General features: G+C 40.6%; 1 protein-coding gene across 1 annotated transcript; it reads left to right on the top strand.

The window, feature by feature from the left end:
- The first annotated feature begins 668 nt into the window (after nt 1–668).
- Nucleotides 669–27,875, top strand: ECRG4 (ECRG4 augurin precursor). Its single transcript, XM_067563532.1, has 5 exons — nt 669–849; nt 19,834–19,958; nt 22,027–22,074; nt 26,013–26,170; nt 27,254–27,875. Exons 2-5 carry the CDS (start codon nt 19,883–19,885, stop codon nt 27,413–27,415), a joined length of 444 nt encoding a protein of 147 aa, XP_067419633.1. The 5' UTR covers nt 669–849; nt 19,834–19,882; the 3' UTR covers nt 27,416–27,875.
- Nucleotides 27,876–27,953: the final 78 nt, after the last annotated feature.

Below are 27,953 nucleotides of genomic sequence, written 5' to 3' on the forward strand. Positions count from 1 at the left end.
AATGGGCTGTTTAGCTCTAGCGCATGCATTAAGATCTAAACTGTCCTGGTTCAATCCCCACTGAGTGGCATTTGTGCTCCATTTCTTATATACCCTCAGAGAAAATATTTTGATACTACTAATGTCAATCATTTATATAATCCCCTGATTTAATTACTGGCAGGTAAAAGGCTTTGACAGTAGTTACATGTCAGCATTTCACTGGTGTGTAAAGCAGGTTCTGAGCACTCCATGCTGAGCTGCCTTATTGAAGGTATGGTCTGCGCTGTAGAGGTCACGCTCTGTTCATCCCACTCCTTCTGCTCAACCTGACAGGAGTGTGCCATAGGGTAAATGAAGCCAGCTCACTCAGACACAGGAATACAGCCTGATTGGTTCTGCCCTGCCAGAATGTACTTGCTTCTAACACCTGCAAGAAATTAAGACAGATTAAAATACTCCCTAAAATCTGTTGCTCATCATACAGCCTACACAAAACAACTGAATTCTTTCTACATGAGAACACAGGAATACATCTGCTTGCAATCATCTTTCTGTAGGCAGTCCCCCTTCTGATTAAGCAGAAATGTGATTCCCCACACTTGGGCCACAATATGCTAAGTAGAAGTTTTCAGCCAAGGGGCTGGAATTCATAAGCAATGGAATAAATGTGCCTTTTATATATTCCTTCTCCGCCACTCAGGTGGCCCCAGCATTTGGACCCCTTTTCCTCTGCTGCCTGCTCACTTCTTGCCCTACTTTCAGAAGTCAAGAAATGCTTACATAAAGAGAAACTTGTTCTGTGACAGAAAAGGTCATTTCTTCTGGTGAGGCATTTGGGAAGGAGACAGGAAGCATATTATTTTAAAGGTAAACTGATAAAATATTTGTTTGGTGTAGAAATGAGCAGAAAGTAAAAAATGTCAGGGTTCTTTAGACACTACCAGGAGGAGAAATTGCTGTAGCACCTCAGGACTGTGCTGAAAACAACTAGAGGTATCAGAGGGAAAACAGGTTAGTCTTCAATTATCTGTAGGTTCGTGCAGTGTAAATATTTTTCTTTGCTCATAGAAATCTAGTTTATCAGTGAGTGTGTGGGTGTAAATGTCTAAAACTAATACTGCTGACGTGCAGTGAGTAATCCATTGACGAATATTAGAAGTGTGGATGGTAGTAAAACTGTTCATTTTTCAATATATTCCTCATTTTTAGATAATCATTAAGAAAAGAACAATAAAATCCTTTACTTACATGGAAGCTGAGTGTTTTCTCCTATTGCAATTTGTAGCACGGACACACTGGGGTTGAAGTAATGTAGTTTTATAGGTTTGTTATGTTAGATATAAAAGGATATCTGATATGCTACTCTACACAATGACTGAAAATTGAATTTAGAGGTTCAGACAAGAATACACTATTTGAAAAGGAACAGGTTTGTTTTATTTTTAAAAAAAGAAAATTTATCGAGTGCTAAACTGTTACCATGATTCATAAAGGCAAGCTGAAGGCTATCTCTGCACTGTTTGTTTACCTCAATTGATTGCTAATTAGCTTGAGATAGTTAGCACCTTTGGAAAGGCTAGTGTTGACACACCTCAAATGTTTGTTTCTGGATACTGGGCAGACAAAGATGAAGACTTAAGCCATACCTCTGCTAGGAATACTTTGCTGATACAGCTATCCCAGTACCTCTGTACTTATGGTTTATACTGACAAAACTGACTTTTGGCTGGAATAAGCTATACCAGCCTCCTCTCCCCCCCAAGCAAAATAAATTAAACCAGCAAAAGTGCAGTTTTGCTGATACAACTGAGTTTACACTAGGAGCTTGGCTCAGCACAGCTGTACTGGTCACAAATTGTACTTCTTCAGACCCAACCACCATAGCTCTGCTATAGTGTAGAAATTTAGAGACATAGTTCAAAGCAAAAATGAAATAGAAGCATGGGTTAAATATTCATTTTATCAATTAAATGATCAGTTGCATGCTGACATCTAAATATACAGAATAAAGCACCTCAATTAAATAGTGTTAACAATTTGCAGCACTAATCCAGTGACATTAAAGTTTTGACACAGGAAAGAGTTGCCCTTGCTACACTTCTGCGTAGAACTTGGTCTGTTAATTTTTTCAAGCACAAACCTACTTGGCATTATGCTTTCTTTTAAAAATGTCTCTAACGAGGTCACATATTTACAATATATCTGTGACAGACTTTCAGAGAGTATTGATCCACTGTTTTGGAGAGTACATTAAGAAGCAATATTTTTGCAAAGTTTTGCAACCAGATTTTCAAAAGAGCACGCTGAATAAACCTGATCATGTGTGTTTCAATGGGAGCTGCCAGGCACTGAACTGTTTGGAAAATCCAGGCTGTAATCACGGCTCCATTGAAGTCAATGGCAAAACGCCGATTTTTCACCCTGATTCTCTATTTGGGTGCTTTTGTTGTGAGATGAGCTCTTATGAAAATGTGTTTTAGTGCCAGGGAAATCCCTACCATGCAGGAACAACTCTGACTCCTCCCTTTTTCTCTTTTCTTAAATTTGGGATGTAGGGTAGGAAAGAATTATTTGCCCTTTAGAGTGAGAAAAGGATGTTAGCATAATCATCTAGCAAATGAAGGAGCGATGAGCATTAGTAATGAGATACTGCAGTAACAGGTCAAGAAGTAGGTCTCCTACAGACACTGCCAAGGTTTCAGAGAACTTTTGACATGAAATGTATTAAGTCTGCTAAAGGGTGTCAAACGTTTATTTATCTGCAGAAGGAGGGATGTTTTGTTTTCATTTTACATAGTCTTCCCAATGTTAGTAACTGATATTTAAGTACGTTTTCAGCTATTTGAATTTTTAATTTATTTGGAGAAATGAAAGATCTTTGCGTTACACACAATAGTAACTGGATGTGCACTAATGTGACAGGATGCATTTAATGGAGCCTTCTTTATTATCTGTTGTTTTAGCCTCTTCTGACTTCTAGCCTGAAATTCAAATTTAAAGCAAAAGTCAAAACCAGAGCAAGCAGCACCAGACATTGTTGGCAGGAAAACTTTGTATGTAGGTCAATTACCTTTCAAAAGTCTCTACTCAACATACTGTTTAATCTGTGTTCTTTTAATTCAAACATTTTAACAGTTCATCTATGCTTTTGTATTTAAATTCTCCCCAGCTACTTATCATTTCTGGACAAAGTAGATTTTAGCAAACATATTTAAAGACCCATCCAAAAAGGTCTAGCTTTGTTTCTTTTTTCCAAAGCAAGGGAATGACTAATAAAGCAGCCTGAGGTACAAGGGGAAACATTTCTCCTTGAGAAACACGAAGAAGATTTCTTGCCTAGAGGCTGAATGCTACGGGCACTTTCACGCTGTGCTAGACATGACTTACTACTGACAAAACCTAATGATATATCAAATAATTATCTGAAGGAAATTGCACTTTGACCTGATATTTATTATTTTTAATGCACCTATTTCATGGTTCCTCCTAAGAGTTCAATAGCAGCCTGGACTTGGCAACATCTTGCAAATTCTGTGGCAAAGTAATTTTGGTATAATTTAGGAACACGGGACTGGAAGGGACCTCTTAGGTCATCAAATCATTCCCCTGCTATTGCAGGCACCGTGACATATAATCCCATGCATAAATTTATCACAGTGCATCTCAAAACTAGTTATGTTTCTTGTCCCCACTGTTCTATTATCTGGGGTCCTCAGATTTCCTTGACACCTTCCTACATAGCTTTCAGCCTGAGTGTGCTATCACAAAGGCTACGCTAATCTTCTTGACTGATCTCCTAGTGATGATATGCAACCCACAGGTATCTGCACTGATCATCTGAGGTCTGTCAGCAGCCTTTGAAAGCATTGACCATGAAGCTCTGATGACTGAGGAGAGATGCTGAGACGTGTCAAACTGTAAAAGTACGGTGTGCAGTGTGTTAGCACAGGAATCTGGATTTTGGCAAGGATGAGCCCCTGGCAGTTCAGAAAAGGACCTCCAGTATCTCTCTATGACCCTCAGTGTTCATAATATCTGAATCCAAGAGTTGGTCGCAGTGGGAATGTAGCAACCTACATTTTATTCTCCTTTGAAATGTCTATTTCCATCGCTAGTACAGTAACAGGTGCAGTGAAAGCTCTGTGCATCTCTCAGCATCACCCAGTGAAAAGTGACACTGCAGAAAAGTTGTACTTTGGTTTAGGGAAAATGTAACTTGTTTGTTTCTTCTTCTCATTTTCAGTACTCTACTTCTGACTCACCCATTCTTGTCCTCTCATTGCTCTCTGGTCTCTCTGCTCTGGCATGATGCTAGTCTTATCTGCCAGTTTGTCCTCTAATCCTGCTTTCTACCACAGCATCTCTTCTGCAGAGAAGAACCACTTTGAAACAGTCTGAAAGGCCAGTGTCCTCTTCTCTCTCAAATCTCTCCTCAAGATCTACTTCTGCTGTGACAGCAACAAGCAACTGGCTAATCAATGATGTCTAGGTTGAGGGGAAGTTGGTTTTAGCTGATGTATTCTAATTATTTTTATTATAATAATCTTTTTTTCAGTTATTCAGGACAATCACATAGTGCACATAGTGAGTTTGTGCAAATGCACAAAGTTTTCTCTTTTGCCTTCCCTCCTAGTGCTAGTCATATTCACTTGGTGCATCTTGTTTTAAATTAGGCTCTGAGCCAGCAAACACATATGCCCTGAGATTGCAAGCTCTTCAGAACAGAATTGGGATCTTCCTATGTGTATGTACATCACCTACCAAATAGTTTGAATTTTTAATCGGATCTTTGGACACTACTGCAATACAAATAATTAAGTATAATAATAAATACCACAATATAATTATAATCGTTTATGGCTATTTTGCTCACAGTCAGAAGTGGGTTAATATGGCAAAAATATTTATGAACTTTCATTTAAAAAATAATGCAGATGCCCTCCAATGGCATTTACCATCTCTTCTAGTTACTTTTTGCAAACATGCGTATAGACAAATTGTTGTTCATTAGAGTGTGCACAAAAAGAGACAGTGTTGTGAATATTCATGTGAGTGTTCGTGCCAAAAGTCTTCAGTGACCATCATGAGAACTCATAGGCTGAGAGTTATCCAACAGAAATTATAGCATGTGATTTAGGTGGTCAATAACACAATACAGATCTATTCATACAGCTGTGAAATATGTTCGCATAAACTGTTTACTAATATTTTGGTATCATTTTTCTAATTTATTTAAACTATTCACAAATAATTTGTGAAGGGAAAGGCGAGCTAAGTTTATCTAACATATTGTTTGCAAAGGATTTGCTCAGCTCTATGAATAATGTAACAGTTTTATATGATTGTGTTAACCTAAACATATATGAGTTTTAGCTCTGTCTAGCCTGGGTGGATATGTGAACGTTTCCTGTTCAACTGAGAGATGAAGGACACCCACCATGAAATGAGAAGAAGACTTGAAAAAGAACTTGTCAGTAGTTAATCAAATAACCAAGTAAGTATCCCATCAGTGTGCTTTTTTCCCTGCTTTAGCCAGCCAGAAGACATGTCTAGGGTAGGACAGTTACTCTGCCTGTGACCTTACAGGTTAATTAACCCCAATCTAGGGCTGAAGAAACTTTCAGAGGCTAGTAGAGGCTATTACAAATATTGAGAAAACAGGCTTATGGGTGGCTCTGCAACTATAACCACAGTAGTGGCAAGTTAATTTTTTTTGTTTTCCAGGAAATCAACCTTTCCTTTCACGTCAGTCTACTATGGATACAACATCTATGGCCCTCCACAGTTTATGAAGCCCAGATATATTTTCATTTGGGTTAGAACCAAAGCTAATGTGGCAAATTCTACAAATGCAGTAGTGGTGTATTGCTTATGTTACTTTTTTTTCAAACAGCTCTTAAAAAACTTTTTCTCCTCAGAAATTTCTGCAATTTCTTTACTAAACTATATCCTCTACAACTCAAACACTCTGTTCAGGTGAAATATCTGCTTTTTCTTTTCTCTCTCTTCCTTCTCTGTAGGATTCTTTAAGCTCTTCAGTCAAGTTTATATTAGGTAGAAAATAAATTAAAACTCAGACAAGAGTGTTACTCTGGAAAAGCTCACCTAGAAGGTTATTATACTAGTTTGAAACTATAATTTACTGGGTTGTTTTACTAGAGATCTCTTTTGAACGGACAGACTGATCCCAAGCATCTCAGAATAAAATAATCAAGTGTGAAATCCTGACTCCATTGAAATCAATGACAAAACTCCTATTGACTTCAGTGGGGCTAGTATTTCACCACAACTATGTAAAACCGACCAACCGAGCTCATGGTAGCCCTTTGGGAATTGCATTTCCACTTGACCTTGTTGTGCTTCCACACTGAAAAGAATGAACACTTTGTACATCCCCAATTTTCCTTTCGCGAAAAATAGGCTTCACGCATTCTATTTTATTGCCTCCAATTTACAAGTGATTACCAACAGCGAGTTATATTACATGTCACACGCTGTCACAGCCTTGACATGAAAATCTGTGTTCATCAGCAAGAAAAGATTTTTTTAAAGTGATCATCTTTGAGAATGGGTTCCAAACCCTCTTATTACTTGAACAAAAATAATCTTATGCCACTTTGTGACCTCTCCTGCTCTCTTGTGCAATTATTACCACACTCATGCTATTTTTTATAAGTTACAGTAACTCCCCACAGAGCTTGTCTGTGTGTTCATTTGCTTTTGTATCACTGAACAATAGTCAGGACACAAATGGAAAACAAAGAGATCAATGAAACCAAAGTATCATTTTCCAAACAACTACCCCAATCTAGACTTCCCCAACCCGCAGTAATACTCAGCTACTGTATATTAGACGTGAAGCTATGCATCTTTAGTAGTAATTTATTATGTAGCAGTGTCTTTTTATGATGGCCACAAGATGACAACACAGTCTGGAGGAACAACAGGATTTTTATTTGGGGGAGGTTAGAGGGGCAATAAAGCTTAGGCACTGTTGGAATATAACGAGAACTGAAGACTGGGATCTTCAACGAAAGGAGTGCTGCAGATGTAAGATGCAATAAAAATATATGTTGTAGCAGGAAAATGAAGTGTTATGCAAATTAAGGTCACCATGCCTGGAGGATGGTGAAATGAGCATTAGTTCACATAAAGAAAACAAGGAGTTATGGTGATAGACTTTGGATCCTACCACCTACTAGTTCAAATTCAGCCCAAGTAGGTAGTAACTGTAAGTTGTTGTGCTCTGTTGCATGTTTGAAGGCTTAAAATGAGTTGATATCCTCTGGGAACTGAACTGAGGTTATGTCTACACAGCAAATTAAAACTTACGGCTGGCTGGTGCCAGCTAACTCGGGCTTACAGGGCTCCGCCTGCGGGCTGTTTCACTGCTGTGAAGGCTTCCAGGCTTGGGTTGGAGCCCTTCCACTCCAGAGGTCCCGGAGGCCAGAGATTGCCCTATACCCTCCGCCTGGAAAGGCGGTGCCTCTAGGTGAGGCTTGAGATGAGGTGGCGGGATGAGAGAAGGAAGCCGGATGAGATGAGGAAGCATGTGCTGCCGTGATCCGTGCTGCATCTGTCATGTGATGGGAGAACTCTAGCCTTTCAAACTAGCACTTTGCAGATAAAACACATCTCAACAAGTTATTTAAGAAAAGCTAAAGGGGAGAACAATGCTTTTCAGCATAGCTATTCCCGGCCTTCATAATGTTCTTTCCTTTGGCCGTACAGCTGCAGGGCTCTCTTTATTTGTAGTGATTGTTCACAAGGACGAACAATGGCATGAATGCAAAATGATTATTATAAAGGTTCATAAAAGAGCTTTACTGCTAACATGAAGCATGGCTAGCATTTAATCAGGCATTTTAAAAAGTAGCCTTTTGCTGATGCTTTTTGATTATTCAATAAACAAGAAAAAAACCATAATGGGTCAGTTTTTCTCTACACCAGTGGCTCTCAACCTTTCCAGACTACCCTAGCCCTTTCAGGAATCTGAGTGATCTTGCATGCCCCTAAGTTTCACCTCACTTAAAAACGACTTGCTTACAAAATCAGACATACAAATACAGAAGTGTCACAGCACACTATTACTGAAACATGGCTGACTTTCTCATTTTTACCACATAATTATAAAATAAATGGATTGAAATATAAATATTGTACTTGCATTTCAGTGCGTAGGATATAGAGCAGCAGAAAGAAGTAGGAAATTTTAGTTTGTACTGACTTTGGTAGTGCTTTTTATGTAGCCTCTTGTAAAACTAGACAAATATCTAGATGAGTTGATGTACCCCCTGCATGCCCTCTGTGTAACCCCCAGGGGTACACATACCCCTGCTTGAGAACCACACAGTTCAAATCTAGCCTGTAAATGCCCAGCAGAGAATTCCCTTTCTGGAAGGGGAACTGCCTGCTTGTGCGAATGTGTCAGAACTGGGTCCCAAGTCTTTGGTGTCCCACCTCCCCAGTGTTGAATGAAAGAGGAAAGCATGCTGGGAAGGAGAAGGAGTGTTTCAGAGCCCCAGTGTGATACAGCAATAAGTGAGTTAGGGTCCATTAAAGACCCTAAACCAGTGCCACAACTTGCAGCAGCTCTCAGTTGTGTCGGGTCCAGTGCCAGCCCTCAGAATCAGGCAGTATAACTGGTTGGAAAACTTTAGTAGAACCTTTTTTTCAACAGAAAATGCCATTTTCACCAAAATATTTTTTTTAATACCATGTCAATTTCAACAGCAAATCACATGGCAAAGAAATTGAAATTAAAGCTTTTCATTTTGGAACATTTTTGTTTAGGACATTTTTTAAATTTTGTTTTGGCATTTTGAAATCTTTCTTCAAATTTTACTTTATTTTTGTTTTATGACATATCAGTGCATATATTCTGATACTCTGAAATGAAATATTTTCTCCCCCAAACCAATATTTTTCAGACATATTTTGTTTTTATCCCAGAGCAGAACAAAAAGAAACTTCAACATGTCAACATTTCTCACAAACCAGAAATTCTGAATTTTGATCAGCTCTGCTTATGGTCCCTACCCACCAACTGCCCAGAGAATGTTACCAAATGGCAACAAAAAGCTGACAGCTGAACCTGAGTTTGAGTTATATTTCTGTAGTGTAATATTTTGCACATTTTATAGACATATGTCATTATCACACTGGGATTTAGCTTTAGGAATAAGTGGGATTCCATGGTACCACTCTTTTATGTTTAAAGTGAAGTATGTGCAAAAATGTTTGTAAAATTGGAGCCAGAATTAACAAGGCAGGTAAAAATCTTCTGTCATGTTTTCATACTATGCAGCCATACAGTACTGTACACCCAGGTTAGCAAACACCACTTTGAACTCACTGGGATCTAAGCATAACCTGACACAGTGGGATTTCATGCTGCAAGATGTCATGATCTCTTACTCGGCAGCAGTAAGGAAAGACTACAAAAAGTGCAGTCTTCTGGAAACAAAATATATTGTAAATCAGAAATATAGACTATAGTCTAACATCAAAGCAAGAAAGGCACAGACTTCTAACAGAGATTTAGAGAGAGCAGTTGGGAGACTAGAATTTATAGATTTAAAACAGAACCAATAAATGAATTCAACAGAATAATAAGGTCAGATGGGATAATGCCAGAAAGACATGTAATATGTCTTTACTGTCAGAATCTTAGAATGGGAGTTGGGGCTGGTAGCATCACATATTATTTAGGTTGCCCAACACTTCCTTTTCTAACCTCCTGTTTTCAGTTACTTACCATTTTGCCAAACTTTAACCATTTGGGCTGAAATTTTCCATGGTGGATGTGTGTCTCAGGCTGAGTGTGATGGGAAATTTCAGCCAAAACAGTTCAGCCATTTCTGAGAACAAGTCTTGGGAAAAATATGTTGTTTGGCCCATGTGAAAAATTCTGGCAATATTTTCTTGGTCAGTTATAGCGCCCCTGTACTTTAGAACAGGCACTTGAAATGAGGCTGGTGAGGTGGGTGATCTTTGTGTCTGGGATATGTCTGTGGCCATCCCTGTGAAAATTTGCTCAAATTTAGCCAAGATATAACCCTCTGAAAAATCACAGTTTGCACATACGCAGTAGAGACTTGCTAGAGTTTTGCAGTTAAAATCTTAGAAGACTCCATCCACACGGAGCATTCTTCAATGCAGGGCTGAGCAGACTTTCCCTGCAATTGCCACTCTGGGCTACTGCAGGCCATGAAGGGTCTGGGTACCTGAATTGAAAGCAAGGTTTCTGTCTGTCCGGAGCTCTCAATGCTTCCCCCACTGCTCCCCAGACAGCATGGAGGAGAAAGCGGTCTGATACAAATGTAAAAAGGATAAGAGCTGGACCAGATAGAGTGGAGGGAATAGGTTGGGACAAGAAGCGGGGTTAGGGAGGAGAGGGAGACTGGGGTTGGGAGTGAGGATGGGGGTGGCCGAGACTGGGAACAAGGCAAGTGGAGATGGGAGCCAGTAGGCACAGCAAGTGTGGGTGGGGGCGGGGGGGGGGGGGGAAAGGGCAACTGAAGGCTGGTGAGGGGAAGAGAGTGACATTGGATAAGGTGCCTGGAAGGGGAAACTAGGTCTGCCTGGGCAAGGAGAATGCGATTGGAAGCAGAGACTGGGAGTCCAGGACAGACTGGGACATTGCATCCAGTGGAAAGATTAGGACAGGCTGGACAAAGAGGCTGGAACTGGAATGAGAAGCTTGAGGTGTGGTGACTGGGACTGGCTATGTGAGAATGGGATTGAGCCAGGAGCCAGGGGTGGGACAAAGGAAGAGCAGGGTTTGGGCAGGTTGGAGGGGACAGGGAAGAAGGGGGCAAGTTTGGTGGAATGGAGAGAAGAGTCTGTTCCCAATTAGATGCACTCTCCTCCAGAGCCTGGAATGGAACCCAAGATCCCGGTGTGTCTCACCCTTCCTCTGCTGTTAGCCAATAGCTGTGAATCCCACTGGCACAATGTCCCATCCCCCTCCAGTGCTGATCTACATCAAGGATAACCATATCCAACTTCTATCATTAGCTCAAGTGACAGAGGTCTTTGTGGTGGATCTAAAGGGTGGATCAACCTTGTTGATGGACCATGTAGGGGGAGACGGGGGTCAGTATGATGCCATGAGATGGAATTTATGTTTGTTTGTTTTTGAAACCTAGGAAATTACACACAAATATACTACGTTAAATAAACATTGTTCAGGTTGCAAAGTCAAGCACTCAAACGTTATGAAATGCTAAAATTTAAGTTGCATGTGCAACTTAAAGTCAGACCCTCTGTGCTTATGCATTATAATATAGTGTTTAATTACATACTCACATACTATTTTTTCCACAAGACCCCTGCTTCATTCATTACACACAATGGGCCTTCTCTGGGGCTGAATCAGAGTTGTGCAGTGTAGGAGGCTGTTGTCTGCATGACCCTGGCCTCAATTGTTGCAAATATTGGAAAATGGATAGTGAATAATACAAATACATTTGCAGGAAGAGAAACATATAAAGTGCTGTATGATGAAAAGTCTCTGACAAATCAGGTCTAGATGTCTTCAACTATTGATCCAAAATTAGTGAATACTTTTGACCTCAATCTCTCTTTGCCTCAGTTTTTCATCTGTAAAATGGGAACAGTATCACCCCTCAACTCACAGGAGTGCTGTAAAAATAAAATAATTGTGAACCACTCAGATACTAATGTAATGACCCACATAGAAAAGCACAGGAGGAAATTAATACTTACATCTTCAGAGTGAAGTTTGAATAGTGTGCTGTAAATAAGCATGGATCTACACACTGAATGAGGAGAAAACCAAATATTAAATAGCTGCTTATTAATGAGTACCATCCATCCTGTGCACTGAATGAGGCAGGGTTCCTGGAGGGAAAAATAGTATGTGATCATGTCATTAAAGACTGTATCATAATGCATACATATGGGGGGAGGGGCAAATTAAAGTTGCACAGGCAACCTTAATTCTAGCATTTCCTAACTATCGGGTGCTTGACTTTAGAACTGTAAAGATAGACTAGAATAGAATGTTAGAGTTGGAAGGGACCTCAGGAGGTCATCTAGTTCAACCTCCTGCTCAAAGCAGGCCCAACCTCAGCTAAATCATCCCAGCCAGGCTTTGTCAAGCCACACCTTAAAAACTGCTAAGGATGGAGATTCCACCACCTCCTTAGGTAACCCATTCCAGTGCTTCGCCACCCTCCTACTGAAAAAGTTTTTCCTAATATCCAATCTAGACCTCCCCCCACTGCAACTTGAGACCATTGCTCCTTGTTCTATCATCTGCCACCATTGGGAACAGCCTAGTTCCAGTCTCCCTGGAACCCCCTTTCAGGTAGTAAAGGTTGCTATCAAATCCCTCCACCCCCATTCTTCTCTTTTGCAGACTAAACAAACCTAATTCCCTCAGCCTCTCCTCATAAGTCTTGTGCTCCAGCTCTCTAATCATTTTTGTTGCCCTCCGCTGGACTCTCTCTAACTTCTCCACATCCTTGTTGTAGTGTGGGGCCCAAAACTGGACACAATACTCCAAATGCAGCCTCACCAATGCCGAATAGAAGGGAATAATCACTTCCCTCGATCTGCTGGCAATGATCCTACTAATGCAGCCCAATATGCTATTAGCCTTCTTGGCAATCAGAGTGCACTGCTGACTCATATCCAGCTTCTTATCCACTGTAACCCCCAGGTCCTTTTCTGCAGAATTGCTGCCTAGCCAGTCGGTCCCCAGTCTGTAGCTGTGCATGGGATTCTTCCGTCCTCAGTGGAGGACTCTGAACTTGTCCTTGTTGAACCTCATCAGATTTCTTTTGGCCCAATCCTCCAATTTGTCTAGGTCACTCTGTATCCTATCTCTACCTTCCAGGGTATCTACCGCTCCCCCTAGCTTAGTGTGTGTGTGTAAAAACAAATGCTCTTATGTGTGTGTAAATATATATATATTGGTGGGAAGGTGTCAAAGTAGGAGACAAAAATATCTCGGAAAGGAAAACTTAGAAAACTGTGCGGAAGCAGCCTGAATAGAACATGCCTGAGAGAGAACATTGAACGAGTAAGGCTTTGGAAACAATCATTCTGCAGTGAAAAGACAGATTCAAAAGCTGCTGTATTCTCCCCAACCCTATCTGTTAAATCTGGTTCATGAACCTGCTATATTTGTTCTAGGTTTATGTAAAAATACATTTGATGTAATGGAGGAAGAGGAGCAGCAATGCTCAGAGGGCGAATGTATTTGTATCCTCTTCTGGTGTGCTAGCTAATGAAAGGAAGCAGTTGTGGCCAGGTAATGGTGCTGCATGCGTATGCTCTCCACTGTGCTTATTATGACAGCAAGACAGTTCCTTTCATAAACAGGACAACACAGTACCAGAGATGAACAGAACAAACGTAGGAGGACAAATAGGTGAACAAGCATGAGTTTGTATCTGACAAGCTCAGACAAAAAAAGTTACAAAAATCATCAGCAGTTGCGAAGCGGAGAAAATCACCCTAAACACTATAATTACTAAGAAAATTGCTTCGAAAGTTGATCGTCCAGTGCTGAGAGGTGAATATGGACAAGAAAAATAATATACTAGCAAATGGGACATAACATAAAAAATGCTGTTGATCCTGCCTGTCATGAACTGAACTGTGGAATAAGGTCAACAAACCTCATTGTCAATGATTAGTGATAAGGCTGAGATGCACAGTTTATACAGAAACAGACTTTCCCCAAGGCTGAGGTGTTTAGATCTGGGATTTGTTTCCTCTATCAGGAAAATATCTGTAGCAGCTGAAAGGCAAATAGTATAAAAGTCAAGATGTTTTGGAAGTAATTAACTGATCACTGAAATGTTCTTGCTGCTTCTGTTTGGAAGAAAAAGATGACTCCTGCAGTTTTCTTGGAACTAACTGCAGAAAGACATTTGGAATGCCCAGCTACGGGTGCAATATAGGTGGGATATTATGTAAAAATCCTTGTTAGTGGAAAATAATGATTGCATGGTGTTGGGGCACTTGGCTGTGTTGCCAACTTCCTGATCAAATGAGGTAATTAAAAATCCCATAGTGCTGTTTTACAAGAAGAAAAGTGTTATCCCTGGGAATTCTGGCCAAATTCCAGTTGTCTACTAAATTATTGTTGCCAAATACTGTGATTTTTAAAAAAAATCTTAAATCTCATGATATTGGGTGTTTTCTTAAAAGCCCAGCTTCTGGAATCATGTGATTGTATGAGACTCTCAGCTTCCATTTTAAAAAAAATGCTAAGTTTCTAGCTCTCATAGTTGTGGAGAAAAGCTTGAAATCATGATTCTTAAAGGCTCAAAAACCATAAGGCAAATAAAATAATCCAAAATTTTAAAAAAATCTCATTATTATGCCAAATATTATGATTGTTTAGGCTTTGACTTACGATTTTTGAGTGCTTTGGGGTTGGCAATACTGAAATTATCTCTGCAATTTTAGCTGACTATAACATATTTAATTCTCTGTTTAATAGCTGCTTTATTCCACCCCAAAGGCGGCTGCATTCTTGTGGCATTCAGCATTCTTTTTGTACCTATTATACATACAATTACAAACTGCTGGAAGTACATATATACACAAACACACCCCTACAGTACATTTAGACTAAGGACCAGATTTGTAAAGGTATTTAGGCGCTTAATGGGATTTTCAAAAATGCCTTGGCGTCTAACTCTCTTTGGGCACGTAGGTACTTTGGAAAATCCCACTAGGTGTATGTTTAGGTGCCTAAATACCATCAAAAGGCTGTTTGAGATAGATATTTTTTACTTGTTTTGTCCCATTCACCAAAACAGCCATGTCCTTGAAGTTACTCTCTATGTAATAATGTTATGTGGTGTGAAGTGTTTCTCATGTATGTTATGCAGACAAAAGAGCATTGCCCCTTTGTTCCAAGCAGTTGTTTCTGTTAGGATGAGAAATTGATGACGCAAGTCAGCTATATTCGTGGTGTAATCTGGTTTGTTTGCAAAGCAGCAGCAGACAGTTTCCTTTCACAGGAATCCCTACGTGTGCACCCTCAGCGTGCTATCTCTGTTTCCTCTCAGGCTCACGCTTACAACTGTTTCGCCAGGGTTGCTGCTGGACTTTTCCTGGCTTTAACACACAGGCTGCAGCACACGCCCTCAACCTCCGTGTTTGCAAACAGGGAAACCCCTCAGCCCAAGTGTTCCAGCTCTGATCTGCCATTTGCCTTGGAAAGGCCCTCTCCATTGTTTGTAGCTGTTTCTGTTTCATAAAGGAGCTTAACTGCACCTTCAACTGTGGCTGAAAAAGTGCTGCCACGTCAGTTGACTTTAACTAGACCTGCAATTGTCTTTGGACCAAAGACTCACCTCATGGCAGCATCTTTCAGCCTAACAGTTTAGCATGACTGTTCTGTTAGCTCGCCAGTAGGCGATATTAGTGATAAAAACCATTGACCAACTAGCTACTGGCCAAATCTTAAATCCAATAGACTCTCTCTCAGCAACTCCCTGTGCTTGTAAGCTGGCTTCTGCCTGCCTGCCTTGTATTCAATTCAATACCAATCACAAAAGTACGATAGACGTGAAAGTCACTGCCTCTCAGACTGAAACATGCACCAAAGTAATCTCTGCCAGTGGCTTGTGCTGTTGCTGCTCATAAAGAGAATGCTGGGAAATATCACTGTATCAGATAGTACTCACGGTGCCGGCTTTCAAATGTTGTGTGAACTAGAAAAGAGTACAGTGCGGGAGGGGATATCTGTGCCGTGGAGATGTCAATAAAGAGGGGTACTCATCTGACGATTTACACAAATGCTATTGCATATAGAGTTCTGATGATGCAATGTGCATCAGCTCAGCATGAAAATTATTTCCTGCTGCAACTAACACATGAAAGTGGGGTGACCAAATATCAGTCCCTTAAAAAGAGCAGATTGGAGTGGAAAGAAGAATAAAAGATTGACAAAAGAAGGATATTGCTCATCTTCTGTCACCATCATTTTTAAAAGGGCATACTGTAATAGATTTTCAATAACTTTTTTAGATTTATATTAAAAACTTCTATCCCTTGAAAAAGTGATCTCCAGTGGCAAAATAATGTGATCAGTCTAACCATCATATTTCACTGCCAGTCATTGATTTTCCACAATAACCTTGAACTTGAGTCAGTACATTCTCTGAGTTAAACAAGATTGCATTTAATCTTGAACTCTGGTAATATATTTAATAGAGAGGTGAACCTTTTGAATTTGTATTCCCCTGGCTTTCCATGGAAGTATGACATAGCCACACCTAACATCATATCAAACTCTGTGTGTGCCTGTCTGTCTGTTGCTTGTTTACAAATTATTAATTCAACCAAATAATGCCGTGACTTCCCATTACCAATATAACAATGCACTGTTAATATCTGAGTTACTTCCATTTTTACATCTTGTCTTCATAACGTCATATACCTTCTCTGTATCAATCTGCATCATTTGTCGGGTTACTCTTAGCTGTGCTCTGCAACTATCCAGCTGAATAAAAATTGAATGGGTTTAAGAAAAGACATGTGGACATTAAATTAATGAATGAACCCACTGATTCTAAGTATTGGTATTTTCTGATACACACTGTGTTATGCATTATGACTGCTAGCACGTGAGACATTGGGTTGTGAGTATAAACTCTCAAAACACAGTGAAACATGGAGCCCAATACATTTCAGTTGCTTAATGGAAATTTCTCATACGGGGGAGCAGAGTTGCACTTACTGTCCCTAGAGACCCTTTTGGGGCTTAACACAGGGCTTTGTTTAATAAACGTGCTTGTACAGGTTTCACTGTTCAACAGCTAGAATAACAATGCAAAATTAAGATATAAAAAGGAAGAAAATTTAAAATGGAGATCCAAACACCATATTGAAGTACTACAATGTTTGGTCTTCATCTTGTACAGTACACTGTAGTACACAAAATATTTCACGGTGGGGTGGGGGAGAATAGACATGCAACATTATTATCTATTAGTTGCCTTCCAACACTCCACTATGAACAATGGGCCTCATCCAAATCTCAGTGAAGTCAATCGAAAGGCTTTCCATTGGGAAAACTTGTGCATTGACTGAAAGGGACTTTAGATCAGACACAATACCATATTCAAGCTTTCGCCAGCTGCAGGTAATATGTCATCCAGTATCAGCACAAAGAATGCATTTAGATAAACATAGACCCTGAGCCAAAATCCACTGACTTCAGGCCCATAATTGGGGACATTAATCCCCGGTAATCTATTGAAATCAATGGAGTCACTCCAGGAATTAGTTTAGTCCATTGACTAATATAATTTTTTTCTCAGTAATCAAGTGGCTTCAGGTCATTTACTTTGGATCCAGAGGGAATTCCATGCCGACCGTAACATTTTTATGGTATATCAATTTTTGTCTTTTCCATAATTTCCCTTTAAAATTATGACGGTCTAAGAGCCAGCTAGTTTAAAACGGTTCCATCTGATTTTGCACCAAAGGAGGATATGGCTTTACATGCAGAAAAATTACAGAAATAATATACCAGGGTCTATTGGTTCAATTATTATTTCTTATGTAACAAGATTTCTAATTCTATATGAATTACTGACACACAGTAGTGAGGTATCATGTCATAATTGTGAAAATAAAAAACATGGAACAATGTGTCCAGAAAAGATGCAATACTGAAGGCAAAATTGTACATCCAGTACTGGTTGTAAATGGAAAAGATACAAAATCACAAAGGACCAAACTAACACGTAACAGCTGTTGAGTACAGTGCGGTAGCGAGACTGTTGCATAGAAAGCATTCCCTTATTGGATAATTAAGTAGAATTTGATCAGAACCTTGAAAACTTGACAAGGAAATACAGATTAACTGCTGTTGCATTGAGAGTAACTGTGGTTATGCGCTCACTTTAAAATGCAGGACTGCACAGCATACTGATGAACCAAATATTTATTTTGGTATTAATATAGCTAAATTCATTTTTGTTTGATTTCAGATGTGACCCTGAGAGAAACTGAATGTTTTTTTAACAATATTTCTTCACCTTGTTTTAGATGCTGTGTTTAATATACTAGCCATTGTAATTTCCTGCTTAGACTTGAGCATTTCCTTCCAGACATCTTTATCTCCTCCATAAAGTTAGTGGTTGTAGCATTATTGTGCAGACTAACATGCCTGTTTTACGTTATAATAATTGCAGCGGAATATCTGGTGTGATTTGGATCAGCAGATTTAGTACACTATTCAAATTGCTTATGCCCCTCTGCTTTTGGATAAGCTAAGATTTGAAATTTAAAATGCATTATTACTTACATAGTACTAATGGAGTACATGACACGTTGCAGGTATATAAAGTGACACACTCCCTAGTCTGAGACGTTTGTAATCTAAGGAAATAGTTTTCAATGGAATTGTTTACTGAATAACTTTATTCATAAAGAATCAAATATGATCTCTTTTATCCTTTTTTCCCTGTGTTTGAACACCTGATGTGCAGCCTTCTTTTTATAAGCATGGCTATTTAAACAAATCTGCCACTGCTATGTGGGAGGCTGTGTTGCATTCATAATAATAATTTGCACTTAAATAGAAATATCTATAGAAATTCTCAGAATGCTTTACAAACAATTAAATCCCAATGTTTAGATTCCAGGACGCTCACCTTTCTGTGTGCGTCATTCTGAATGCTAGAATGTCTGAGTCATGTGAACCATTACAAGCATGGTTGAGAGCTCTTTTTGGTCAGAATGTCACCAGGTTGAATCATCACTGGGTTTCACTGCGTGTTACCATCCAATTTTAAAGGTTGTAATCATTTTTGGCATTTTTACACACCTGTGAGAGCCTGGGCTTTCAGCGACCAGGATATAAGTATTAGATTACCAGGTAGATGATTACCTATCTAGCTAATGTCCCAAATGAATGTGGAAGAATGTCTTTTTGTTTATTACTAATGGCAATTATTAATCCTTACGATATGCTACAACTGTTTTTGCGGCGCTTTGGGCACACACATGATGTGTGGGGGACTGTACCATGCAGTGCTCCGTATGAATCAACAGCTCCTTTGGCCCCTGGGTGAAATGTGGGGATGCAGTGATATGGCTTTCTATGGGGTGCAGGGCCATTGCCCCTCTGCACTGTTAGAGGGTGGATGGAGTGCAGGCCCATTGCACTCAGATGGTGTGGTTCAGGGCCATAGCCTTCTGCACTGTGGGAGAGCAGGTGGGGGTACAAGGCCATTGCAGCTCGATGTGGTATGAGGGGGTGAAGGGACATTGCTCCTGGGTGTGGTGTGATGGCTGAGGGCATTGTCCCATTGCCCCTGGGTGCAGGGCGAAGGGCACATGGCCATTACCTCAGGTGCGGTGGAAGAGTGTGGGGCACAGGGCCGTTGACCCAGGCTGCAGTGTGAGGTGTGATGGGTCAGGACCATTACCCCAGGTTGCGGTGTGAGGTGTGCGTGGGGGCCCATAGGGCAGTTGCCCCAGGTTGAAGGGTGTGAGGGGGCACAGGGCCATTGCTCCAGGTTGCGGTGTGAGGTGTGCAGGGCCATGGCTCCTGGGTGTGGGGGCAGGACATTGTCCCTAGTGTGTGTGTGTGTGGGGGGGGGGGGGGATGCTTAGAGCAGGGCCATTCCCTCAGGTGTGTAGTGCTGTGCATCTCCTAGCTAATCAGTGACCCCAGGCCCCACAGGTGCCACTGCCAGCAGTGCCCCTCAGCCCACGTCCTGGCAGGGGAGCTGTGTCTTGGGACTGGTGCTGACTGAATGGCTGCTGGGGGGTGTGGCGGGTCCAGCCCTGCCCAACTGGGCCTATGCCTTGCTCTCTCCTGAGCCCCCCTCTTGTTCCCTGCAGGTGGAAGAGCTGTGCTGTGCACACCCCTCTCCAGCTGCCACCCGCGAAGATGCTGCCGTCGGCTTGCCGGGGGGCTTGGCTGCTGGCCACCGTAGCACTGCTTCTACTCATCTGCCTGGCTCCCGGTGAGTAAGCAGTGCACGTGGTGCAGCGAGCAACACCCAGTGCCATGTAGGCAGGGAACGGGGGAGAGGGAGATGGATGGGGGCACTGGGAAGATCCCTGGGCACCACAGCGATGGGTGCAAGTGCCCAGGGAAAGGCTCCTCAGTGGGGAAAGCGGATAGAGGGAGACCTACTTCCCCCCATCTTTGAATTCTCCTGTAATTGGGGTCTCTCTCCAGGGCTAAAGTGTATTGCGGTGTCGCATACAGGGGCCCACCCTATATCCTGACCTCAAACTTTGGGGGAATTCATGATCCAGAGAGCATGGACCAAGCCCACCTCTCATTTACCATCTCAGTGGGAAAGAATATTCTGAAAGCTCATTCCAGTTGCCCAGGCCCCACTGGGGAGTGAATGGTTTTATAGATAACACAGCACTTTATAGACTCTGGCTTTAAGGCCAGTAGGGACCATCGTGATCATCTAGTGCGATCTCCTGCACATTGCAGGCCACAGACCCTCACCCAAATGCCCACTCCCCGCTGTAACAGACTCATAACTTCTGGCCAAGTGACTGAAATCCTCAAATCATGATTTAAAGACTTCAAGTTACAGAGAATCCACCGTTTACACTAGTGTAAACCTGCAAGTGACCCATGCCCCATGATGCAGAAGGAAGGCGAAAAATCCCAGGATCTCTACCAGTCTGACTCAGGAGAAATTCTTCTCGTTTTGCAATATTCAGCATTAAAAAAATGATGAAATCTAGTTCTGTTTTAATTGAAAAGAAAAATTTAGTACCACCCACACACGTTCATTGGCATAACCATTTGCTCTAAGCCTTTCATGTTCTATAAAAAAAAATTGTCCTTATGTTCAGTTCGATATGTTAGGTGACAAGAACATTATTAATTTTTAGCAAAGTTGTAGTTGAGCTAAAGGAATCTAAAGCTCCAAGGATCAAGATTCGTCTGTTCTGAGATTTTTTTCTTATCTTAATTAAAATTAACAATTTTGGGAGCTATGCATTCAAATTTGCAAACTGAGAATGAGATATGCTAAAGGAAACATTCCTCAGACCCATAAACTTGCTAAATGGTCTCTTTGTAACAACAATATAGGTAATAAAAAATAAACAATGAAAATGCTTTGAGTTTTGCTGTACTGAATTGCCACTGATTATGCAAAGTTCAAAAGTCTTAGTTGAACAGGGAGAAAAATAAATTAATTTTGCTGTCATATTTACATACTGCCTGGTATCTTCTAAATATACGGGCCAATTCTGCAGCTCTGACCCAGCCCATTGCAGTCAAAGGGAATTTTGACTAAATGGAGATTGTGGGATCAAGTCCATAAAATATAATTAAAAAAAAAAAAAAAAAAAAAAAAAAAAAAGATTACAAAAAAAAACCCAATAAGTGTGCGGACTAACATTTTCCAATATTACAAATGAATTTGCATAAAATAAAAACTGCAGCCTGTTTCTTCTTTGCTTTTAAACAGAGAAGGTGTTTCTAGAACAATTCCGCCATTATGAACCTATTATAAAACAGTGGTGAATGCCACGGCAGAGTATTAAAATCAACTGGGTGTGTAAATACACCTGGTATTTTTGACTAAGAGGCATACAATTTCTATGGAGAAATTGTTTTAGCAATATTACAGTTCTGAAATATATTAAAGATGAAGGAAAGCTGTAGCAAGTCTGCTTGCTAATGTGCTTTTAATTCTGTGACAGAATTTCTCATGATTATCACACCACCATGGACACTACATCTTGTTGCTGACACCAGGAAGAAGTCTTGATCTGCTAAAACAAACATAGCAGTTGCTCTAGATAAGGATATATCAGGTTTCAGGGTCGAGCACTGTAGCGAAAGGATGTTAGAATCAGGAAGACCTTCTCATAGCATGTGTTAGTCTTGAGCGTCAGACCTGGAGCTAGGACAGATGCTAATGGGACCTTGCTTAATTACCCCAATATTCAGGAATTATGCCTTATGTACTTTTTTCAAATTACTGTTTTACTTCCTGTTGTCCAAAGTGTATAGTTAAAGAATGTACTTAATCTTTATTTTTATTCATCTAGATGGTTCAAGAGGGAATAAACTTAAGCTGATGCTTCAGAAACGCGAAGGTAAAACTCCCCAAACAAACTGCAGATTGTTCTCTCAGTTTTATAAGCAGATTTCAATACAGTGCTGCAGATGAAAACTCTAACAGGGAGATTACCTCACCCACCGTGTGTCTCTATTTTAAAAAAAGTATTCCCAGTGAAAGCTAAGGAGTATGGGAAGAAACATCTGTCTCACACTGCACATAGACACTGCTGTGTACCATGTCAAAAAGTGCTGCACATATATTATTGATTCTCTTGTGCCTGCGCATGCTTGTCAGCTCTGGAACCGATAATACATGCTGTTAATACGACAGATGGATTACAGTCATCACCCTGAAGTGAGAAGGGTGATGACAGACAGCAAACCCACAGCAAAAGAATTATCTTGGGCCCAGTGTACCTCCATTCTGGCTCACACACCTGAAAGTCAAAGTGGCATGCATACGGGTTCCAGTGGATGCACAGACAGGATGCATCCATGTCACAGAGCAGTCACCGTTTACATGTTACACCGTTCACTGAAAGTTCCCCAAGGAGTAGTGATCGCATGTCAGCACCGATATCTGCTGTGGAGTCAACTGCAGAGCAGAAAAGGGGCAAGTTCAAGCTGCTTGGGACACTTTTTCTCCTTCTATCAGCCTACTCTGTGGTTGAACCAGAGATCCCCTAGCCCCCTATTCAGATAGGGCTCCGAAGCCTCCTACCCCATAGCTTCTGGGGAGCTTCCTTCCTTCTTCTGGGTTTCTCAGTGTCCTCACACACTGCTCCTGCTAGCAGTGGTGGTGCCTCCCCACCCCACTGCCATGCACTAGGGCTCTGAGAGCCTCGTTGCCCTTCACGGGTGCTCTCCATCTCTCAAGAGTGGCTGCAAGCAAGAGGGACAATGCAGAAGAGGCAGTTTCTAACCTCCCATGCCACAGCATCCCCTGTAGCAGACAAAGCAGTGCAGCAGCAGCTGTGCTTGCTTCTCATGGCAATGTGCAGTAGGAGGGATTTGGAGCCTCGTGGACGTGGGAGGAATTTTAGTAGCCAGCCCAGGGGCGCGGTCTGGAGAATAAGGGTGTTGCAGAGAGCCCATGAAACCCTTCAAGGCCAGTTATGGTACTCACCAGCAGGGGGACCCCCACAGACTGCCCCTCGTTCCCAAACTTTTGAGTACTGCAGCTCCCCTACCTATATTTTAAAACGTGGTAGGTCCCCATAACCATGTAGCATTTTATGTTTGTTTTGTTTGACCAACTCAGGACACTAGAATTTGGATGGTTCTGTGACTTTATTAAACTAGATACAATTTAATTATATAATCTGGTCTAATCCAGGATTTTAAAAACTGTAATTTGAAAGGATGGATTTTTTTAGCCTGTTTGGACACAGATTCAGATTTTAATGAGACGAATGGGCCTATTTCAAACTGGAGAGTTACAGTGTTTGGTTGAATCTCGGTAGCCTCAGATGTAAGTTGTTTTCCAAGTTTAAACAGTTTCTGTGTTTAGTTTACACACAAATCAGTGCTGACAACACAGACTCACAGAGATAACCGGAAGTGAATGGAAGCAGCACTTTCGTCCCGGAGTTCTCTGTACTCTCCTTTAATAGAAATCTAGAATTCCGGATTGGTTAGATTTGAAAACTTGGCCTACAGTACGTGATCACTTAACTATTCTAATGAAGTTTGGGCCAAGCTACTTAAACTTGGAATGGAGTCAACTGTTACTGAGTTTCAAATCCAACTGATGTCTGGAGATTTTTGTTCCACTCCAAATATTCATCAACATGGCAATACACAATGCAGCCAAATAATTTAACATTTGGTCTTTAATAACGGTTTGATTACTTTCTCTTATTCTTTTAAAGAGTCAATATTGGAGATGTGACATTGAAAAAGGAAATGTGGCAATGTTTCCAAAGACACAGCTTCTTCATGAATCCCTTATCTTTTCTTTTTCATATCTAGCATATTTGTATTCCATATTCTAGCATATTTGTATTGAAATGTTAGGTTCAATGCACTGAGTTTGCCAAATATGTCCACCCTGTAAGCTAACAATGTCAAGAAGTCCACGTTATACACGTAAACTGAAAGGTCTGTTTTCCTAAAGAGGAAAATTCTGGTTTTGTCACACAAGTCAAAGACACACAACGCTTTCCCATGTGACAACCAGCTAAATACGCTGTCAAACAGAAGCTGGGTGTGGTCAGAGCCCATCGCTTTGCAGAGCATACTAAAACAATTTGTGTTTGCTGCCTAGAATTAAAAAAATTAACAATTTTAATAACAATGTTGAGGGCCTCGTACTTCAGGTTGCAACTTTTTGATGTCAAAGCTTGGTGACAGATCATGCAGTGTGTTTAAATTGCTGCTGGTGCAACTTTCTTTACTTCTATTGCAACCCCACTGTTCTTTCCAATCATGGCTGCTGCCTCGTTAGTGCACAGTCCATTCTCCCTCCACCCGTCCAACATGCTCCAGTTAAAACTTTCATTATGAATTTATCAAGGATATTGAATATTTCCTCACAGGTTGTTTGGTTTGAGATTTCTTTGCAAAAGAAAATTTCTTTAACTGTTGTACCTGCTTTGATAAATCTCACATAACACAGAAGCTGGGCCACGTTGGCTGTGTCTGTGGATTCATCAAGATACAGTGCAAAATATTGATTCATCTTAACTTGTTCTATCAACCAGTCCTGGACATTTGCTGCAAGGTCATCAAGGTATTATAGTATTATTTGGCATAGGAATGATTTTCAGTGCCATGGTTCTTTATTCCCCAATTGTAACTCTGCACCTGTCTATTGCTGCAGGAGGTAGAAGAGTCTTACCAATGGTGTGTGCTTGTTTGCATTTTGCAGTTCATCAGGCCACAACATAAACTTCTTCACCTAGTCACAACAGTTACTGTTTTAGACATCACTTTTTTGTTTTGTTTTGTTTTGGCTACTTTAATTCTTCCTGTTTCTGAAGGGAAAAATCACAGCTCTTATTTATGAATTTTGGCTGTTTGGTTTCTATTTGGCTCTGTAGTTTCTCCAGCCTCAGACTTTCATTTACTAACACTTGAACACAGATGACACATTGTGGCAGTGAACTTTCTGCAGTAACATGAAAATCCAAACGTAACTTATCGTATTGTCTACTTCTCTTCCTTTACTGTTTAACTTTATTAAAACCACCATCTTCTTCAGCTGAATGTTAGCTATATGCAGGCTTAGCACTTGGTAAAAATTGTTCCAGCAAAACGATTGGATGCCTCTGTCTCTCCCTCAGTCGCCTTCTCTTGGTTTCTAGTGTTGCCTGGACTGGAAGCTTTGCTGCACTGCTCCAGCAGAGGGCTTTCAGCTGAGACACTTCCTGCTGTCTGGTTTTCCCAGCAGGAAGTGAAGTCTCTCTGCTGTAGGCTTCCTACAAGAGCTGAGGGTACAGAGAGCACCTCAACCCCAGAAAGTAGAAGGATAAGATGCAGACCCATAGATAAGACGTATGATTATTTTCTTAATTAAAAAACACAAGAACAATCATACTGATAAAAACAATTTCCCATGCGCACGTGGTGCATGGTTTTGCTTTGCATCTCTTTTCTTTTCCCCTCCCCCTTAGACCAACATGAATGCATTTTGCTTCAGCATGTCGCATCAGAGTGGCACACGATTCACCATATACAGTAATTTCATCATTCCTTGCTTAGGGTATACCTTCTGGGCAAGCATAACTGATGCAAAAGCCAGCAGCTAGGGGCTAAGGGAGAGACACAGACAAAATCCAGAATGAAGTAAGATGATAATTTCTATTCTATTCTATTGATTAGGTCTCTTATTATTATTACTCTGTTGTTACTATTGCATGCATAGTACAGCCAAGCATGAAGGTGGTGATTTCATGCTAAAGCTATAATTAGGATAATACATTTTGGGTTGATTAAAAAGTTACAGGCATGTCATTTGGGGACTAAATTTCAGCTCCTGCCCCAGCTAACACTGAGGTGTCAGTAAAAGAAAACAAGGCCAAGGAGTTCTTAAGCAGCCTGAAACGCCAGAAACGCCAACTTTGGGACAGGACTCAACCTGATGTGCAGCAGTGGTATCAGCAGTTCCTCTACTTGGGATTTGACGAAGCAGTGAGTACTAGTCTTTCCAGTAGTAATGGACTTTTCTGTTTCACAAGCTTGGGCATGCTTACAACTTTTGACATAATTGTGACATATAAATGCAAACCTGGTAGTTATTTTTGATAACTCGATTTAAAACCCTGGTCATAAAAAATAACACAGAAAATGTGTTCTAAAATAGAGATTTTGTATCATGTTGGCCTTGAATTTTATGAAATTGCCATCTGATGTATATGTGAAGAGTGTCTGAGAGGGAGGGAGGTACACCAAACTAAGCTACACGTGTTGAAATGAGCTTGGTGGTCTGAGTCTATTACTTGTGTGTGTTTGTACAAATCACAAATCTACTCAGCGTGGCATGACTGGCATTCTTCTCAGAAGAGGCAAAGAATTTGAATACCTAGTATTCAATACCTGGCACTTGCGGTGAGAAGCTTTTAGATCATGTACCTACAATATATCCAGCTCTGATTTAGTGTTGTAAATTTCTAATTTGCATGAGCACTAAAGGTATTTAGGTGCCTAACTTCTGTTACATTCAAGGGAAGTTAGATGGCTAACTAGCTAAGTTTTAAGTTAATTAAAAGTTTTAAAAAGAAGTAAGTGTGTACAGTTTGAAGGCATCTGACAAGCCTCCTTTCAAATGATAGTTTCCAGAGAAATAGTTAATTTGTAGGAATGTTGGCATGGACCTGAGAGTTCCAGTTCTTAGGCATATTGCACAAAGCTGTAATTGAGAGATCACTGAAAGTGGGGAATATACATATTTATAGTCACACAGTCCCAGCTCTAGCATACAGAAGAGGTTAAAAAAATAAAGTTATAGATGTTAAATTCTTGGCTTCTTAGAATGTTTTTTATGAGGTTGAACTGGCACATAGAAGCTAGACTCCATGACTGCATGGACTGTCTTCAAGCTGAACCTGCTAATTTTCGAAGGCCAAATAATTAAAAAAAAATCCTACTTTATTCAAATCAGCAAAAGCTTAAAATTCCTAAAACAAACCAGAAGAACCCATTACATTGTCCCCCCACCCTCCCCATGTTTGTGGGTTTAGAATTCAAGCTGATGTGCTTATCTTTTGTTTGCAGAAATATGAAGACGATGTCCAGTACTGGACAAACCTGGGACGTGGCGGCAATGAGTATTACGGAGGTTACTACCAGCACCATTATGATGAAGATGCTCCTATTGGGCCCCGAAACCCACACACTTTCAGGCATGGAGCGAGTGTCAACTATGATGATTATTAACCTCATTTAGTCTACTGTAATTAAGAATTGTACATCTATATCGGATTGAGCTGAGCCCTGACCTCACTCGCTTGCACCCTCTCTCTCCTCTCCCCCTCTTTTTTAATAATAGCCATTTGTTATCAACGACAAGAAGAAAGGAACTGTCTCGCACAGAAGCATATGAGTTTTCTATAGTTACTTAACAGTATGCTATGTAGAAGTGTTAGAATTAAAGTCTTTTGGTAAAATAAGCATTTTTCCATTTCTTGGGTAGACTGAGTTTGCGACAGCTGATTTCATTTCAAAGCACTGCATTATTAGGGATAACATTTTCAAGGGCTTTTTACTCCTTTGCATTCTTAAAACTGATTGCCTGATTCCATGATTTCATCCAGTTTTGGTATATTTTATAAGCCAATGAGTTTCAATGTGCTCAGATATTTAGGTATATGTGTCAGTACTGTGGGAAAAAATGTTTCCTCAAATTTAAACATCTTATTGGGTCCTTTCCCTACATTTCCATTTCCAGCATGTATTGTATGCAATCCTCTAATGC

This window comes from Emydura macquarii, unplaced genomic scaffold (assembly GCF_026122565.2).
Source record: "Emydura macquarii macquarii isolate MOO-44397 ecotype Brisbane River unplaced genomic scaffold, CSIRO-AGI_Emac_v2 contig_2531, whole genome shotgun sequence".
In the NCBI taxonomy this organism is placed as follows: Eukaryota; Metazoa; Chordata; order Testudines; family Chelidae; genus Emydura; species Emydura macquarii.